The 16,460-nt window shown below is 57.9% G+C and overlaps 2 protein-coding genes across 7 annotated transcripts in view; one reads left to right on the top strand and one right to left on the bottom strand.

Annotated features, from left to right (window-relative positions):
- The window catches only part of C3H1orf167 (chromosome 3 C1orf167 homolog), a 20,602-nt gene extending 17,846 nt beyond the window's left edge, over positions 1-2,756 (top strand). Inside the window, 7 exon segments of the mRNA XM_061184107.1 lie at positions 102-148; positions 512-624; positions 1,001-1,163; positions 1,356-1,474; positions 1,477-1,542; positions 1,849-1,883; positions 2,434-2,756. Of these exon segments, the coding sequence (XP_061040090.1) occupies positions 102-148; positions 512-624; positions 1,001-1,163; positions 1,356-1,474; positions 1,477-1,542; positions 1,849-1,883; positions 2,434-2,583 (693 nt within the window). The 3' untranslated portion in view covers positions 2,584-2,756.
- Positions 686-16,460, bottom strand: MTHFR (methylenetetrahydrofolate reductase). 6 transcript variants are annotated; one of them, XM_061184965.1, is made up of 13 exons: positions 16,427-16,460; positions 15,426-15,539; positions 13,809-14,054; positions 12,413-12,651; positions 11,441-11,551; positions 8,468-8,661; positions 7,499-7,749; positions 7,076-7,210; positions 6,721-6,901; positions 6,296-6,478; positions 5,363-5,464; positions 4,393-4,512; positions 686-4,015 (listed from the first exon to the last, which is right to left on the bottom strand). In XM_061184965.1, exons 3-13 carry the CDS (start codon positions 14,039-14,041, stop codon positions 3,797-3,799), a joined length of 1,968 nt encoding a protein of 655 aa, XP_061040948.1. In that variant the 5' UTR covers positions 14,042-14,054; positions 15,426-15,539; positions 16,427-16,460; the 3' UTR covers positions 686-3,796. The 6 variants fall into 6 exon arrangements, with proteins under 6 accessions (XP_061040948.1, XP_061040947.1, XP_061040949.1 ...); XM_061184964.1 differs by lacking the exon at positions 16,427-16,460 and adding an exon at positions 15,830-16,073; XM_061184966.1 differs by lacking the exon at positions 15,426-15,539 and having other exon boundaries at positions 16,427-16,437.

The raw sequence follows: 16,460 nt of genomic DNA, 5'->3' as shown, positions 1-16,460 counted from the left end.
CACACGCGAGCCCAGGCAGCCCTCACCTAACGATGGGGGCGGGTTTTATGCCATCTCATGGTGGCACAGACTCCCTTAGAGAGCCCCTGGTGTCCGTATAGTGCAGTCGCTGGGGGCTCGGGCCCTGGAGTCAGACCACTCCGGAGAGGTGAGGCCTCAGACAAGTAATTTGACTTTATGAGGCTGAGTGGGGAGAGTAATGCCCACCTCACAGGGTGTACCTGGCACAGGTAAGCTCTGATTGGTAGCCATTTTGGGTCCACTCACCTTCCTGAGTCTCGAGCCATGTGGGAGTATGGGGAAAGAGGCAGTGGCGTGTACTGATGGCCATACTACTCTCGGGCCTTTCCTGTCTCCTCTGGGAGCCTCAGGGCTCACGAGAGAATCCGTCCCACTTGTGTGCACACAAATAGGAGGCCTTGTTACTGGTCGGGAAAGGAATCCTGCCAGGTCACTTGGGCCCCTAGATGTCCAAGCCCATTGGTTCAGGGTTTCCTCTTTGTTCCCTCAGGCCCGCAGCTGCAGGCCACAGGCCACAGGCCACAGGGCCTGGCCTGCCCAGCCCAACCAAGCACCACAGCCCCAGTGGACAGAAGAAGCAGAGAGAAACGTCCCGGACTCAGAGTAAGGAGACTCTCCCTCGGGGAATGAACAATGTCTGAAGTGCAGGGATGAGACCGTCACCAGCCCTCATGGGCCCGGAAATCAGCGTTGAACTCTTGGCGAATCTGTCTTACGTATTTATTGTTTTCCCCACCCATCTCCTCTTCTGGAATATTTCACAATTTTGAGAAAACAATTACAATTTCTCTGGCCCCACCCTTTGGGGCCGCAGCCCAAGCCTTTGCAGGAGGCGTGGGCAGAGGTGGTGGAAGCAGGGACACAGGCTCAACACCATTTTTTGTTCACTCTCTTCCTAGGGCTCAGCTTCCAGAAGTACCGGGGGGAGAGCTTACTGCCCTGAATGATGTGTTAACCTCTTCCGACGCCCCTTTGCCAGGTGACAGAGAGCCTCCCCTCCCAGCTGGGAGCCCTGCCTCCCAGCTCCAGCTGCAGGGGCCCAGATGCGCCTGCTGGGCGCAGGGCCAGCGCCCTATGGGGCCAGAAGGGGACCGCAGCTCTGAGACCAAAGACCTCAGGGGCAAAGGCGAGGCTGAGAAAAGGTGTCTGGGGTGGGAGCAGAGCGTGTGCGTGGAGAGGAAGGGCTGAGAGTAGGGGTGGAGAGGGAGGGCTGAGGGTGTGGGCTGGGCTGAGAGGCTTGCCTGACCTGGGCCCTCTCTGGCTGGTGCTCGTCCCGCAGGATTCTGCGGCCCAGGTCCAGGCCCGTGGCTCTGCCCTCTTTCCTGGCCATGAAGGGGTCGTGATGCCCTTGGCTGTCAGGACACACACCAGGGCCTCTCCCCTCAGGAGGAAGTACCTGCAGCCCTGGTGCCTTGAGGCACTGCTTCGCCGGCTCCGGGGTTCCCCGCAGGCCAGGCCCGGGCAGCTGCATGGCAGCGCTGGGTAGATGCTCGGGGGACGGAGCAGCTGGCGCCGACACTGGTGAGTGGGGCGGCCCCTCCCCACCCTCACGCTGATCTCCCCTCACGTCCCATTCCCAGCCCTAACCCCTGGAAACGCAGTCTCTGAAAGGAAGTTCAGGCCCTTGGACCTACCAAGCCTGAAACCTCGGGAACAGCTGCAGGAATCTGCATTGTTAACACACCTCAGATGACACCTCCTCGTCACATCCCCTTCCTCCCGGTGCCGCAGAGCTGCAGGCAGGGAGAGGCAGCAGAGGGGCTGGGGGCTGCCGGGCCGGGGACAGTGGTGGGCCCAGCTCGGGGCCTCTCGCGACTGTCCCCACAGCTCAGGCAGTGGCACCTGAGGCGGGCCTGGCGACTGTGGGCCCTGCGGCTGCAGGTGTCTCAGCGATTACAGCAACAAGACGACGGCTGGGTCCATTCCCAGGTACTGGGGGGGCGGCCCCGCCCCCCAGCAGGCCCTTCCTAGCAGTGCCACGCCTGCCCATTCCTGAGCTGCGGCCCTCCCTGCTTGCTGCCCCCAGAACCTCTTCTTTTTCAGGGAAGAGGTCAGTTCAGTTAGAGAAAACAGCCTGGACTCCAGAGCCCTTCATTCAACTGGTGACCACGTGCTGAGCACGGTCCTGCCCTGTCACTGGTCTGGGGACAGGGCTCGGCCTGTGGCACAGCTGCTGCTCACACGCGCCTGTGTTGGGTGCGGGTTGCTAAGCGCCCCTGCCTGGTATGCGCTCAGAGCCCAGCTTCCCTGACCACAGGTCACATCACTTCCGAGCCTGTGTGTTTGGCCTGGGGCAGAGGGAAGGGCCTCCTCTTCCCTCGGGGGCAGAAGAAGCTGGGCCCCGGCGTTCTTCCAGCATTGACAGCACGTGCCCAGGAGGGAGCCAAAGAGCTTCCTGCTGCCTGATTCCAGGCCTCTGAAACACGGCACCAGCGCCTGGCAGCCAGGGGCCTGAGGAGCACAGCCAGCAGCGGTGGGAGGCCGGGGAGCAGGCGGGAAGCTGCCAGAGCCCCTGTGCTTGGTGGACTTGGGGTGAAGCAGGGGGCCCAGCCGCAGCTGTGACCCGTTCCCCTGGAAAGGAAAATGGATCGGAGCCCCACCCACCTGAGGAGTACAGGCTCAGGTACAAGGCGCTCAGGCCAAGAGCTCTGAAGGACAATAAAACGCCCTCCTTAGCCCCAGCTGCGTCTCTGTCTCTCCTAAAGGCTGCCCCCTGCCCCACCCAGCCAGCCCCTCTGACCTGCTTCCTCTGCCGTCAGGCTGCCCTGTGGACGACCGGCCCCCTCTCCTTGCCCTGAGCGGTGAAGACCCGCAAGCAGGGACTGGCACGGGGACCAACCTATGTGCACGTGTCAGTCACAGCCCCTGGGTAGTGCGGCTTGAGGGCTGAGGCCCGGGGAGCACTGCCAGACAGACAGCTTCCGGGACAGGGTGCACGGAGAGGAGGGAGCAGCGGGCAGGAGGAGGTCCTGCCCGGAAAATAAGCCAGGAGGAAGTCAGTCCTGCTCGGGCCAACCTCATCTTCGCCCTCGATGGTTAACAGGCAGGGTATCCCTTCACCCCTCACAGCCAGGGGAGAACAGGGAAGGCCAAGGGCTCCACCACGCACAAAGGTTCAGACACCTTTAACCCTTCAGAGGCACTTTCTCTCTCGAGCCACGGGAACAGAGACAACTGTTTCAAAAAGCAGCGCTGTAGAAAAGGGAGAAACAGCTGAGCTCTCGGCTAGGAGGCAAAAACTATTCGGTTTCAGTCCAAGGTCCGTCCAGGGGCCAGTGCCTGGCAGGGCAGTGGTCCGCCCCTTCATTCCCGAGCGGGTCGTGCCTGGCTGTCAGCGCCTTGGAGGTGGAAGCCTGCAGCGCCTTGACCTTGCCATGTCTCCTCTGCAATCCCACAGAGCCCACTGCCATGTTCGCTTTGCTTGTCCTCCGTAGGCCCCAAGAGCAAGGTCACTGGCAGTCCCAGGCTGGCTCCTAGGGGCTCCGTCAGCAACAACCCTTCTCAGGGAGGATGTGTTCTGCCCACGTGCTCCTCTGGGGCGGGGGGCTGCTTCCCACCGGAGCACAGACTCTCAGCAGAGCAGGGAACACCTGGCTCCCGTGTGGGGCGGACTCCGGTCCAGCCAGAGCCTGGAACCCTCACACCAGTCTAGCTGCCATCGTCGCGTCAGGGGGTGGGGGGACGTGAAGGAGAACGGGGGTCTCCCAGAGAACCAGGACGGAGAGGAGGAAGGCGGGACACAGTGGCCTCAAGCTAAGGGTGTCAGGGCTCAGGCTCACGGCGCCTCCGTCTCGCTCTTGTTCTGGGGGGGCCTGCTGAGAAGCTCAAACGTGTCTTCCACCACCTGCCACAGGCAGCTGTCCAGCGGGAACTCGTTGTCCACCAGGTTGACCAGGAAGTAGTTGTCGTGGATGTACTGGATGATCATGCGGGACGGGGACTCCTCCTCATACAGCTTGCCCCACTGCTCGATCCACAGGGCGAAGGCCTCGTCCTGCACACACGCACAGGCGCGCACGCGCAGACACACACGGAGACGCCGGCACACACACAGACAGAAAGACACAGGTCCATACGCGGTCCCACATACAGACGCACTCTCAGACACGCCGGCCAGGTTAACAGGGCTGCCCTAGGGCCAGGGCTCCACACTCAGCACCCCAAGGGCCTCTGCTGCTGCCCAACAAGACGTTTCCGAGAACAGAACCTGGCCCACTGCCAGTGCCACCCCCACTCCCCAGCCCAGAAGTAAACACCATGTGTCAGAGTCAGGGCGCTGCCAGCCCTGGCCGTGCGGCCTCCAGCCGCCCCGCCTGCCCGCCCAAGGCTCTGGAGGTGGGCAGGGCAGGCCTGGTCCCGGCCCCCCCTTACCTTCCAGAACATGAAGCTGACCGGGTCCACCACTGTGGGCTGGATGATCTCTCGCCCAGGGAAGATGCCCCACGTGACGGCATTGGGCTGCAGCTCGGGGGCGTTGGTGATGTTGTCACCCTGCGGGGGGGAGGAGAGGGCGCGGTGGGTAGGGGCAGACTTGGGGTGCAGACAGCTCCAGCCCTCTCCCCGGGGGTGTGCTCTGCCCCTCCTCCCACTGTCACGGCCCCACCCCTGCCCCGGCTCCGCAGCTCTGTGACGGGCCACGAGCCTGAAACCCAGACGTCATCCTGGGCTTCTCCTTCCTCCTCCTACATACCCAGTGGTGCTCTCACTTCCTCTCGTGTCTAGCCTCATGTCTAGCCTGGCCAGGCCTCTCTTTGCTACTCAGACCACCAGGGCTGCTGACTCTGGTCTCCCCTGGCCCTGTTAGCCACACAGCTGTCCCCTGGGACCTGCCCAAAATAAAACATGGAGCCAAGGCTCCCTCTTGCCTATACGGGAAAACCCAATTTCCAAGCAGGACAATTGAGACCCCTGAGGACCTGGCCCCGGCTTAATGCTTCAGCCTCACTCTGACCCCATTTGGCAGCGATGCCTTTGCACGCCCTCTGCCCTTTCCCTGGGATGCCCTTTTACTCCTCATCCTTAAAGATTCACGCCACACAGGAACTCTCCAAACACCTCCCCTGATCTCTCAAGCTGGACATCCCTCCCTTGGATCCCCAGCTTCTTCCTATGCTGAACTTTACTGTTATAAAGTGCAACTGCTTACACCCATTCATAATTATTCACTGATGGCCTCCCTCGCTAGGCTGGGAGCTCTCGGAGGGCAGGGGCCTGGCTCTGCATATCCATCTGGCACGATGCGTGGCCCCGCTGGGGCACTCCATGACTGCTGAATGGTGGAGTAAACGTGGTGCCCTCACCCCGGCCCTGCTGAGCGCCCTTTGACCCGGGGCCGGCCCACCTTCACATCCACGATGTGGTAATTCACCCGGAGCTCGTACTTCTTCAGCACCTGCAAAAGCGCCTCCACTGTCTCTCGGGAAGTGAAGAACTCTAAGTAGGCCTGCGGGAGGGAGACAGGTGCCATCACGTAACCCCCAGTCCTTGCTGGATGCCTTCGCCGGGCGCTGCTGAGTGGGCCATGTGCTCTGAAACACCAGACGCCTGCCCTCCTGACCGTCCCAGGGAGGCATCCACAAGGACACTTGTAGCAGAACACTTAAGGTGTCGGGACTAGCGGTGGCCACTAGTTGGGAGTTGAACCCATAAGCAAAGGGAGGGGAGCAGGTACGTGAGGTTTCTCGGTCTGGACAGGTCTGAGGGACGTCTGCCAACCCTTCGTCCAGTTGGGGAAGGTTCCATGGAGAAGTCGCTCCAGAAGCTGTACAGGGGGCCCAGTTTGGCAAGTAAGGCAAGAGAAGCCTGACACACCCCGTCCCCCTATCTGCTGGGTGGAGGGCTTCTCCAGCACCACCTGGCCACCAGGGATTAAGCTGGGCTTATTTAAATTCACTTCCCAGAGCCCTCAGGCTTTAGCTTAGAATGTAATTTTAACTCCAGCAGCCCCAGGAGAAAGGGGTCCACAAGGAACAGTAATAATAGCTCCCAGTTAAGGGATGCTTCCCACGTGTTAAGCACTTTATGTGCTTTGTCATGTTTCATCCCTAGAACACGACATGACATATCCCCATTTTACAGAAGGGAAAGCTGAGGCCCAGAGTGGTCAACTGACCAGCCTACCCAGGTCTGTCCGACTCCAAGCCTGAGCTCGCATCCACTCTGATCCCCGGCCGCTCAGAACAAACAGCCCCCAAGACGAAGGCCTCTGTCCCCAGCCCCGGGGAACCCCTGCAGGCAGGTCAAGCGGGGGTAGCCCCGTGCGTCCCTGCCACACCTTCTGGAAGACATAGCCCCCGCCGGGTCCCCAGCCCACGATGGGGTCGGAGGACGGCTTCCCGTTGATGCTGGGCTGGGAGTTGATGGTGAGGATGCCCCGCCGGTTCACTCGCAGCAGCTCCTCCTTCATCAGGCTGGTCTCGGCCGCCAGGGGCTCATCGTTCCAGGGCAGGCAAGTCACCTGGGGAGAGTAAGCCGGGCTGGGTTCCTCCCAGTCACGGTCCCCATCAGAGGCCCAGCCTGTCTCTGCTTCCGTAAGCCCCTTCCAGGCACCCCACGTGGGGACCCCCCAACTCACCTTCTCCCTTTGCTGAGGTGCCACCTCCAGGCACAGCGATGAGGCTCAGGGTGGGGCAGTCATGCCTGCGTCTGGCCCATGGGGCGAGGGGAGGGACCGAGGGATCCCATCCCAGCAGCACTCACCTTATAGCCGTTCTGGTTGGGCTCTCCCGAGAGGTAGTGAGCAAAGACTTCAAAGACACTTTCTTCACTGGTCAGCTCCTCCCCCCACATCTTTAGCAGCTCTTCCTTTGGGGACTTGCTCTTCAGGTAGAAGAGGTAGTAGTCCTTCAGCTCCCCAAAGGCCGGAGAGGAGGAATTGCCCCTGGCGGAGGAGGTGCCCGGAGGTCAAGGCACACCTCTGACCTTGGGCTCCAGACAGTAGCATCCACCTGCCCCGGGGTGGGGTGTGGGGGGCATTCCTGTGAATCCTGTCCCGAGGGCTCCACCACGATGGGTCTCCCTCCTCCCAAGAAACAGTTCATTTGCAATGGCTCACCAGCGGCCGTTGGGGAACTCATCCCACTCCTGGGTGCGATAAATGTAACTCTTTGGTCTGGAGGCCCAGAAGATGGGACGGACATCTTCCTCCCGGCGCTTGGGGTGGGCACTGATGGCCCAGGGCAGGGGACGTCTGGGTGAGAATGGAGACAGAAAGGGTCGGGGCTTGGCCAGAGGGAGGGGGCACCACTGAATCTGGGTTCTTCCATCTTGACTCGTAAACGTCAAGCCGGATGGCATTCCCGCTGAGATTGGAGCCCTAAGGGTGCCACCAGCCACGGCACAGACATCCCTCTGTGCCCCCGTGGCAGCCAGCACTGCCAGCTAGGGCGCACGCATTCTGTGACTTCTCTCTGACCTCCCTGCCCACCCGACTCTCCTCTGTGGCTCCAGGGCCTGAATTCGGGGCCACTGGCCTCACCTGGGGTCCTCGATCCACATGCCCAGGCGCTTCAGCACCTCTGTGGTGGCCATCTCGCGGTTGAGGGTGTAGAAGTGCAGGCCCGGCACCAAGCCGCTTGCCAGAAGCTCCTGGCACAGGCTCAGCGCCTGCTCGATGCCGTAGTTGCGGATGGCAGCGTCGTTGTCTTTGATTGGCTCGATCACGTCCTTGATCTGCTGCGGCACCTCCAGCTTGGACAGCTTTACAAGCTGCCGGAGGGAGTGGTAGCCCTGCCCAAGACACAGGGGGCTGCGGGTCCCATCTCCCTGCCCGTCTCTCACCCCAAATACTTATCCCCCCACCAGGCCTCCTGGCTCTGCAGTGTGACACAGACTGACCCAGGAAAGTCAGACCGTATTGTACCAGCACTTTTTGTACTCTGCAGGGTACAGCAGCTGCCCACAGCATTGTTGCCATTGGTCTGAGCTGGCCCTTTGGCCCCTAGATGTATCTATTGATAAATGGTGGTCATCTAAGCCAGTGGTTCCCAAGCCTGACCAATCACCAGAATCGCCTGCCAAACTTCAGAAATGTACAAATTCCCAGGTCCCACCTCAGAGCTATTAAATCAGAACTTCTAGGCATGGGATCTGGAAATCCATGTTTTAAAAGAGCTTATTAAATGATTCTGGTGACAGCCAAGTTTGGGAAACACTGATTTAACCCAAATTTATAATGAGAGTAATAATCCCTTTTAGTGACACCTATCAATAAACCCCTCCGACAGTTACTGTTGCTATTTTGGGGAGACATAAGAGGTAATCAAAAGAGGGTGGCAAGACAACATTTTGCAAGGACTGAGCACCCGTCTGACGAAAATCTAATGAGCATCAAAGAAGAACTTTGGCCTGAACTCGGCACTTCGGGTTCACTTTGGCCTGAACCAAGGCCCTGGCCTGTGCTAGGCCGGGGGTGGCGGGAGTCCATGAGCCCTCTGGGGACCCTCACCTGAATAGGGAAGATTCCGGGGAGGATGGGGCAAGTAATGCCTATCTCGGAGCAAGCCTTAACAAAGCGGAAGAAAGTGTTGGCCTCAAAGAAAAGCTGGGTGATGATGAAGTCGGCTCCCGCTGCCACCTTCTCCTTCAGGTGCTTCAGGTCAGCCTCAAAGCTCTCTGAGTCGGGGTGGCCTTTGGGGTAACCTGCCAATAGGGACGACAGAAGGGAGAGACTGGCTCCACCTGCCCAAGGTGAGTGACGAAGCAACTAGAGAGCTGGGAACGGAGAGCTCCGGATCCATACCTTCCAACCCCACAGCACGGACAGGCTGAAGCGGTGACGGCTGGGCTCATCTGATGCGCCCCTCACCCTGGAGGTGACCCTTGGTGAACGCTGCCTTAGAGCCACCCTCCCAAGAGTGGGGGTGGATTGCCCCCAAACACCCACACTGTCCTGCAATCAGCCAGGCCAATCCGGCCTGCACTTTGTGGCCACAGAAGAGAGGAAATGCTACATTCACACTGGCCGGGCAGCCTTGGGGTAATGGGCTTGACCCTAGGTACTGGATTAAAACAGTGCTTGTAATTTCATATTAAAATAACTCCGGGGTCCCAGACAGTGCAAAGTCAGAAACCACGTTACACAAGGAATAAGTGCAGACAGTAGAGATGTTGTGCTTGAAGAAAAGAACGCAGAAAATATGGTAACTATTTCTAGACGCCCACAAGTCTGTCACTGGGAAAAAGGAGTCACCTTAGTCGTGTTCCTCATTCATCATATTCTGTGCTGCTTCTGATGGCAGAACTAGGATCAGTTTCAGAGACCTGCCTGACAATGGAACGAGCAACGCCACAAAGGAATGAACTCCCAGTGTGTGAAAACGATGCGGCAGGGCGATGACCCTGTGCCGGGGATGCCGAAGATGGGATTCCGGGGATGCCTGGGAGGCGGGGCCAGACGTCCCCTAGGTTCCTGACTAGCTCCGGGAACGGTGCGCTCCCTTCCCTAAATGACTAAACTTACTAGTGGCTCGGCCTGCACAGGAAAGACCACAGGCCTTAATGAACTACAAGCAGAGTGCTGGCTTCCTCAGCCCGAGGCCAGGGCAGGACCCCGAGCCAGGAAGGGGCAAACCTGAACCCACCCTGTTGGGCAGCCAGGCTGCTTTGCTGTGATAAGGCAGTTTCGTTCTTAAGAAACCCTGAGTCATCAAAGATGGATATAAAAACTACTGTTTCGGGGATGGGCGTGGGAGGATTAAACACTAGCGCTTTATACTTTCAATAACAAGGCTATTTTTCCAGCAGGAATTTCAGAAACAGAGGTTTTAATAGCTGAAACTCTATAAAACCTCAACAGCACCCAACAAATCCAGCAATTGCTTACATCTGGATTTTGCTCAGTTTTACTGTATTCTTGTTCTGTCGTGGCCAGCTAGGTGCCTTGTAATCCACCGGTCCTCCTTTTCATCCACTTTACCATAAGCAAAGCACCAAACCGTTCAGCAACTGTACACTCACAGCTCTGCTGGTTTCCCCTCGTGACCGTCCAATGCCCACCACACGTGGGCACATTCCCCAATCAACCGACTGTCTCGTGGCCGCACGACCAACAACACTTGAATTCCTACCTCCTCATCGGGGCCTCCTAGACTCATCCACCTCAATGCCCTCTTCTCAACACGAAGAACAGCGGACATGTACGTGGGGGCCTGGGGACGCAGCCCAAAGTCCCCACAACAAGTAATTTCCTTGAAGCCACGTGGCTTGTATTTTTAAATTCAGATCACTTTGATGTGCTACTCCATAATGCAGCCGTGTTTATTTTAATAAGAATATGATTTTCCCCAAAATATTTGAGAAAAATTGTCATGCTAAGGTGATAGGTCAAATTAATCCCCGGACTTCCTGTGTCCCTGGCACACACTGCCTCACCACACCCAAGCCCCCCTTTGAGAAGCTGAAGGCCCAGACCCCATGAGTCGGGGCAAAAGGGAAGGCCACGCCATCTGTTTCTAGCAGGTGAACCTTGCCTCCCGGCTGTAGCTAAAGAAACTAGAGTTAAGCCGATGCAGTTCTCTCTCCTGAGGATTTGGAACTGATACTGAGACCTGTCAATCAGTCTGGGCGAGTCAGGAGCAGGCGGCAGGTCACATGTGTACCGTACATATCAGAGACAGAAAAAGCGTACATATCAGGTCTACTGGATGAAGCATGAAGCAGCGAGGGGGCAGAGAGAATGAGGGAGGGCCTTGGATTCTGCCTGCCTCCTGGTTCCAGCGCTTAATGAGGTCTGATGCCATTTCCTGACCTTGTTCTGAGATTCCCTGCCCCCGGAACCTTAATAAACATACCTCTTTTGTTTAAAGAAGAATAGGGCTGGGAAGCAGGCTAAGAGCGAGAAAAGGCAGAGGAAGGGACTTCCCTGGTGGTCCAGTGGTAAAGAATCCGGATGCCTTGCAATGCCTAAGATCCCACGTGCCATGGGGCAACTAAGCCCGCGCGCCACAATTACTGAGCTCGCACGCCTCAACTACTGAGCTCACACGCCTCAACTAGAACCCGCGTGCCGCAAACTACAGAGTCCACGCGCCCTGGAGCCTGTGCGCCACAACTAGAGAGAGAAAACCCGCAAGCCACAGCTAGAGAGAAGCCCGCACACCACAATGAAGAGCCCGCGTGCCGCAACGAAGACCGGACGCAGCCTAAAATAAGAAAGAAAAGAAAAATAAATAAATAATAAAAAGAAAAGGCAGAGGAACGAAAACTTAAGGGGTGGTGGCACGCCTGGGTGGACAGCGGATGACAGAATGATGAGAGGGCAGACGCTGTTTGATTCACCCCTGCACCTCCGTCACCCGGCGCAGGCAGGCCGGCGGTGCGCTGAGCTAGCGGGTCCTGACCTGAATGCCGAGGGGGCTCTCTGTGCCTCTCCTTCCTTCCCCTCTCCGGCCCCACCCACTGGGATACCCCAGCCTCTCACCTGCCACACAGACATCGAAGTAGTCACCAAACTCGCTTCGGATGTGCTTCACCAAGTCTACGGCATAGTTGAAGCCTCCTTCCTTCTCTTCCCACTGGTCACCTATGGGGTCTGCAGGGTTGGAGGTCACAGTGCTGGGTCTCACCCAACCTCCAGGTAGCCTCTCTGTTCCTTCTCCCCCCACACCCAGGACCATGAGCACCTCGAAGGCAGAGCCTTCATATTACTCAAGTTGGTGTCTCCGCGTTCTAGCGTAGCACTTGGTAAACAGTGGGAGGGAAGACAGCAGCCAACCCATCAAACAGTCACTGAGCACCGACTCCGAGGGCCCTGTGCTGGCAGCAGCAGACAGGGAGCAGCTGCAGCTCTGCGTTCAGCCTGGAGCTTCGGCGATCCCTTCCCTACTCACACCTGGGTGTGTCCACGCACCCTCACCCAAGCCCACTGCTCGTTCTCCCACCCCCTTGGAACCCTCGCCTCCCGGGAGAATCTTCCACTCATCTCAAGTGAGAGGTGGTCTCTGGGGTGGGGAGCATGAGGCCACAAGTGCCCACCCATCAGGCTCCCACTTCCCACACTTGTGTGGCCCAGTGACAGTGCGTGCCAGAGGCATAACCAGCTATTCTCACTCCTAGGACACATGCCAGAGCTGAACTCTTCGACTGGGCCAAAAGCCAGGTGCAGCCAGGGATTGACTAATTGATTAATTGATTGTGTACATCGGGACAGAGGGTTATCAGGCACCAGCCGCGGGCCCAACCGAACTCCCACTGCGAGGTCAAGAGGTCAAGGAGTGGTTCCATCTGTGTGTTGCCCATGGTCCTCCTGACCCACACTGCCTACTGGTGCTACTGGCAGGGACGGTACCCTGCGCGTACTCAGTGTGGGACCTGGAGAAAAGGAAAGGACCGTTCCAGGGACAGAAGTCTTCAGGAAAGCAAGACCCCAGAGAGCAGAGTGCTGGCTCCACACCTCCCCTCAGCGCCAGGATGTTCTTCAGGCCCAGACGCTTGGCCTTGTGCAGGTGGCCCGTGAGCTCTTCCCGGCTCTGATGGCAGCAGGTCATGTGCAGGATGGTCTCCAGGCCACAGTAGTTCACGGCGGTGCTGGCGATCACCATGGACGAAGTCTCCTTGTCTGAGCCAGGGTCCCCTGCTGGATGCCAGGTCACATCTATGAAGAGGGGACCACCTGCCCCCATCCGGTCAAACCTGTAGGGAGTTTCTTTCTGAAGAGGGGCTCCTGGGGGTACACCACCCTTCATCACCTTCCCATGGGGTCTGGGAGTTAGAGAAGCATCACGTGCAGGCTGGAATCAGACCGACCTGCATTCATATCCTGGCTTGGCTACTCACTAGCTGTGTGATCTTGGGAGAATGACTTGATCTCTCTGAGCCTCAGTTTCCTGATTTCTATAATGTGGCAGAGAACAGTGCCTACTTCATAATAATACTCTGAGGATATCATGACAGATGGCTCCACAGCTCTTAAAACCGCGCTGGGTACACGGCAAACACGCAATCAATGTGCTATCGTTACGATTACTCTTACTGTGGAGATAATATATAACGACGATGAAACCAGTCTGTGTGAGAGCAGCCCTCTGGACTTTTCGAAGTGCTTTGCACATTAATTGTCTCGGGTGAGTTAAGACATTTCAATGGTCAAGGGTTCGGGGAACCCTCAGAGTGGCAAGCAGGGCCTCATTCTAGGGACAAAGAGGGTCAGCAGACACAAGTTTCTTTCCTGCCGCCCCCCAGTTCCGGCGCAGCAGCCAAGAGTCCTGCAGAGCACGGCCACGTTTCCATAACTAGAATCAAGAGCTATACGTGCGCACATGCGCTGTGCTACAAGCTATAACGTGGTGCATTGAAACATCTTTGTGCCTTCAAACGTCACAACCTTGGCAGTGACACATAAGAAGTGCAAGTGATAAAAAGCATAAACTTTAAAAAAAGAACTGCGATTCATCAAGTGCTAACATGATCCAGTTGGCGTTTCTAGATTTCAAGATGCATAATCCAAATTCCTAACTTGCTGAAAATGTTCTCCAAGCCACCGTTTTGTAACTTCCTAAACTCTCCTCACGATCCAGCCCCAAGTTCCGCCAAAGAGTTTCGTCTGAGAGAATCAACATTTTTAGCACATGGAAGAGTGTGTCTAAACATTCCAGGTGCTTGGAGGGGCTTTTACAGACAACAGAAGCTGCGTATCAAAGGATCTACCCTGGCTTTGCTTTTTTCCAGCCCCTGTGGCTGCCTTTTCCCGCTGGGTCAAAGTGCAGCCCAGCCTCAGGGCGGACAGCTCATCTTTTCCCCCTGCCCCCATCCCCCAGTCGGGCCCTACTCCTCATCTTGCGTTGACTCACCTTGAGATGAGATTGACAGCTCCCTCAGCAGTTCGAGGAGGGAAGAATTCTAGGGAGAACCACTTGTCACCAGACTCCATCCTCCGCTTCATCCTCTCCCTGAGCCTCTCGTGTCGTTCCGGGTCCAGCACGGGTGTGGAACACCTTGAACTATCCTTGGAGCTCTCGCTGCCACTGCTGCTGCCCTCCCAGCGGGGGCTGGGGCCGCCATGCCCTCTGGGTTCGTTCACCATGGCCGAGCTCCTGCTGCACGGGGTGAGGCAGGGGGCGTGAGACGGCAGGCGGGCAGCCGAGCCCCAGCAAGGCAGGGTCAAGCGAGAGATGCTGCATTTCCACGCAGGAGGAAGGCGGTGAGGGAACGGGTGACAACGCGCCCACCCAGTGGCTCCACACGCCAGTTACGACTGTCTGCGCTGCCTCGCTCCAAGCTTTGCCCTCCGCTGCTGCCTGATTCCGCATATGACAGCCCCCACCCAGCACAGAAACATGCTCCTGCAGCCCGTGGATCCTCCGTGACCGCTACCTGATGGAGGGTGGCACTGAGAACCTCGCGCTGCCAGCCTCCCAGGCCCGCAATCCCAGGGAGGGGCAGCAGTGCCCCGCCGGGAGGACCTTGGGTTTTGGACGGTCCATCTCTGCCAGTGTAAACTCAGACCCCAGACCACTGGGGAAGAAATGGAGGAACCTTCCCCAGCGGGTGTGTCCGACTGGGCGGAGCTGTGACAAAGGAAAAGCTGAGAGCAGTAGCTGGGGCCGGCGCGAAGGGGCGGGGGCAAGGCTTCCCGGCGAGAGGGAGGGCTGAGGCTCTAGCGGCCGAAGGCGGATGGAAGGAGGGGGACGTGGGACTGCAGACTGCAGGGTTCGGGTGTGATGAGGCCAACAGATGTTCAGGGTGACTGGATCACATGCCAAGGAAGGCACGGCTCAGCCATGGAAACATCTCCTGTTACTTGGAACAGTTTGTATGCATGCAGGCTGGAAGGGGTGAGGGCTTGACAAAGCAGCCTGATTTCTCCCGAGTTTGTGCTTCTCTGAAAAGACCATGTCATGGGTTAGAACTTGACATTGGCTGGGTTCCAAAAATAGCCAGACCCAAATTCAATATGGGCATGAATTTATGTCCAACTCAGAACAAAGGTTGAACAGTCTGTGCCTGCCTTCCAGGCTGTTCTCCTTACACACACCAGTGAAGTCAGTTCAAGTGATTACGGCAACTGCAAAGCCACCACGGTTGAAGCCCTGAACCATGGCAACCACAGGCTGGCCGACAAGAGGGCACAGCGCCGTTGGGCAGTTTGGTGGGGAAAATAAGACAAAAACTAAAACAAAACACTACTCTTGCACAGCAAGATGCAAACACACAGTCGTGAAAATCCAGGGTGTGGTGACCTGGAGCATTAGAGGAGCAACCAGGCCAAGTTCACGTCTTTCAGGGAATGTCCACGGCTAAGCCCGTGTTCTTAACCATTTTGGGGGTCCTAGACTCTTGAGAAACTGACGAGATCCAATGCTCCTCTCCCCTAAAACACACACAAGTGCACGTAACACACCCTGGTACACCCAACGTCAAGCAGTTGAGACCAGACCACCCCCAGGGATGCCCATTTTGATTCTGACCTAAAATTCCAGTTTCTCTGTGGGGATGAACGTCAGGAGTAAGAAAGGGGAGAGTGTCAAGATCAGCCTAGTCTGGTCTTTCTTCCGAATTCCAGAGAGTGCCTCATTAATTGTCTGCTGGAACAAAACCAAGAGGGGAGAGGAGGCTGAACCACCCACAAACTATCTGCTCTTTCATTTGTTCATTAAGACTTACTGCATTCCTAGTATGTGCCAGGCACTAGCCTTCTTCCAACATTTTTCACGTGCTACCACTTAACCCATTTTAAGCTAGGATCCCATAGCACCCTGGGTTGCAACTGTGGGTTCACATATTTGTCTCCCCTCCCTCTTCCCAGCTCCCTGAAACCAGGGCCGGGCATTCTGCCTATGGTATCCCCGTGCTGGCACCCGGTAACACTCACTGAGCGCCGACGGGCCAGGCGCTGTCACCCCGTCCTCAAAGCAACCCTCTGCCATTTGATGAGCACTTAATCGGTGCCAGGCACCGAGCAGTGGGGGAATACGGAGCCCACCACTCCCAGAGGGATCCCGGTGGGCACTTGTGAGCCGCCCGATGCAGTGGGCGTCGGGGACAGCAGTGCCAGCGGCCCACGGCTCTTCTCCAGGTGCTCGGCAGGGAGCCGGAGAGATGCCTCTGGCGCGGGGGGCTCGAGGGCCGCGAATCTAGTCACCGGGTCACTAGGTCACGGGCGGGGGCGGAAGCGAAGGCCCAAGTCCACCTCCAGCTCAGGGCCGCCTCAGCCCTGCGGTCCTTCAGTCCAGGCCGGGGGCCGAAAGTGAGTCTCCGCTTCAGGGTTGAGGATCGCGGGGGTGGCAGCCAGGGGGGGCTACTCTAGTCCCACCGAGGGCATGTGCGCAGAGGGGTCGGGCCGACAGACCGCCACCGCTCCCCGCCCTCCGTCCAGAGCCCGCCCCCGGGTGGGTGGCCCCCAAGGCCCCCAAGGCCCCCAAGGTCCTGGTCTCCGTCCCCGGCGACCACAAGCCTCGCTGCCACTCACCCTCTGGTCGCTGATGACTCAAAGCGCGCGCCCG

This window comes from Eubalaena glacialis, chromosome 3 (genome assembly GCF_028564815.1).
Source record: "Eubalaena glacialis isolate mEubGla1 chromosome 3, mEubGla1.1.hap2.+ XY, whole genome shotgun sequence".
Lineage (NCBI taxonomy): Eukaryota > Metazoa > Chordata > Mammalia > Artiodactyla > Balaenidae > Eubalaena > Eubalaena glacialis.
Note: the sequence above shows the minus strand (reverse complement) of the source record. Positions and strands in the feature narration are given on the sequence as shown.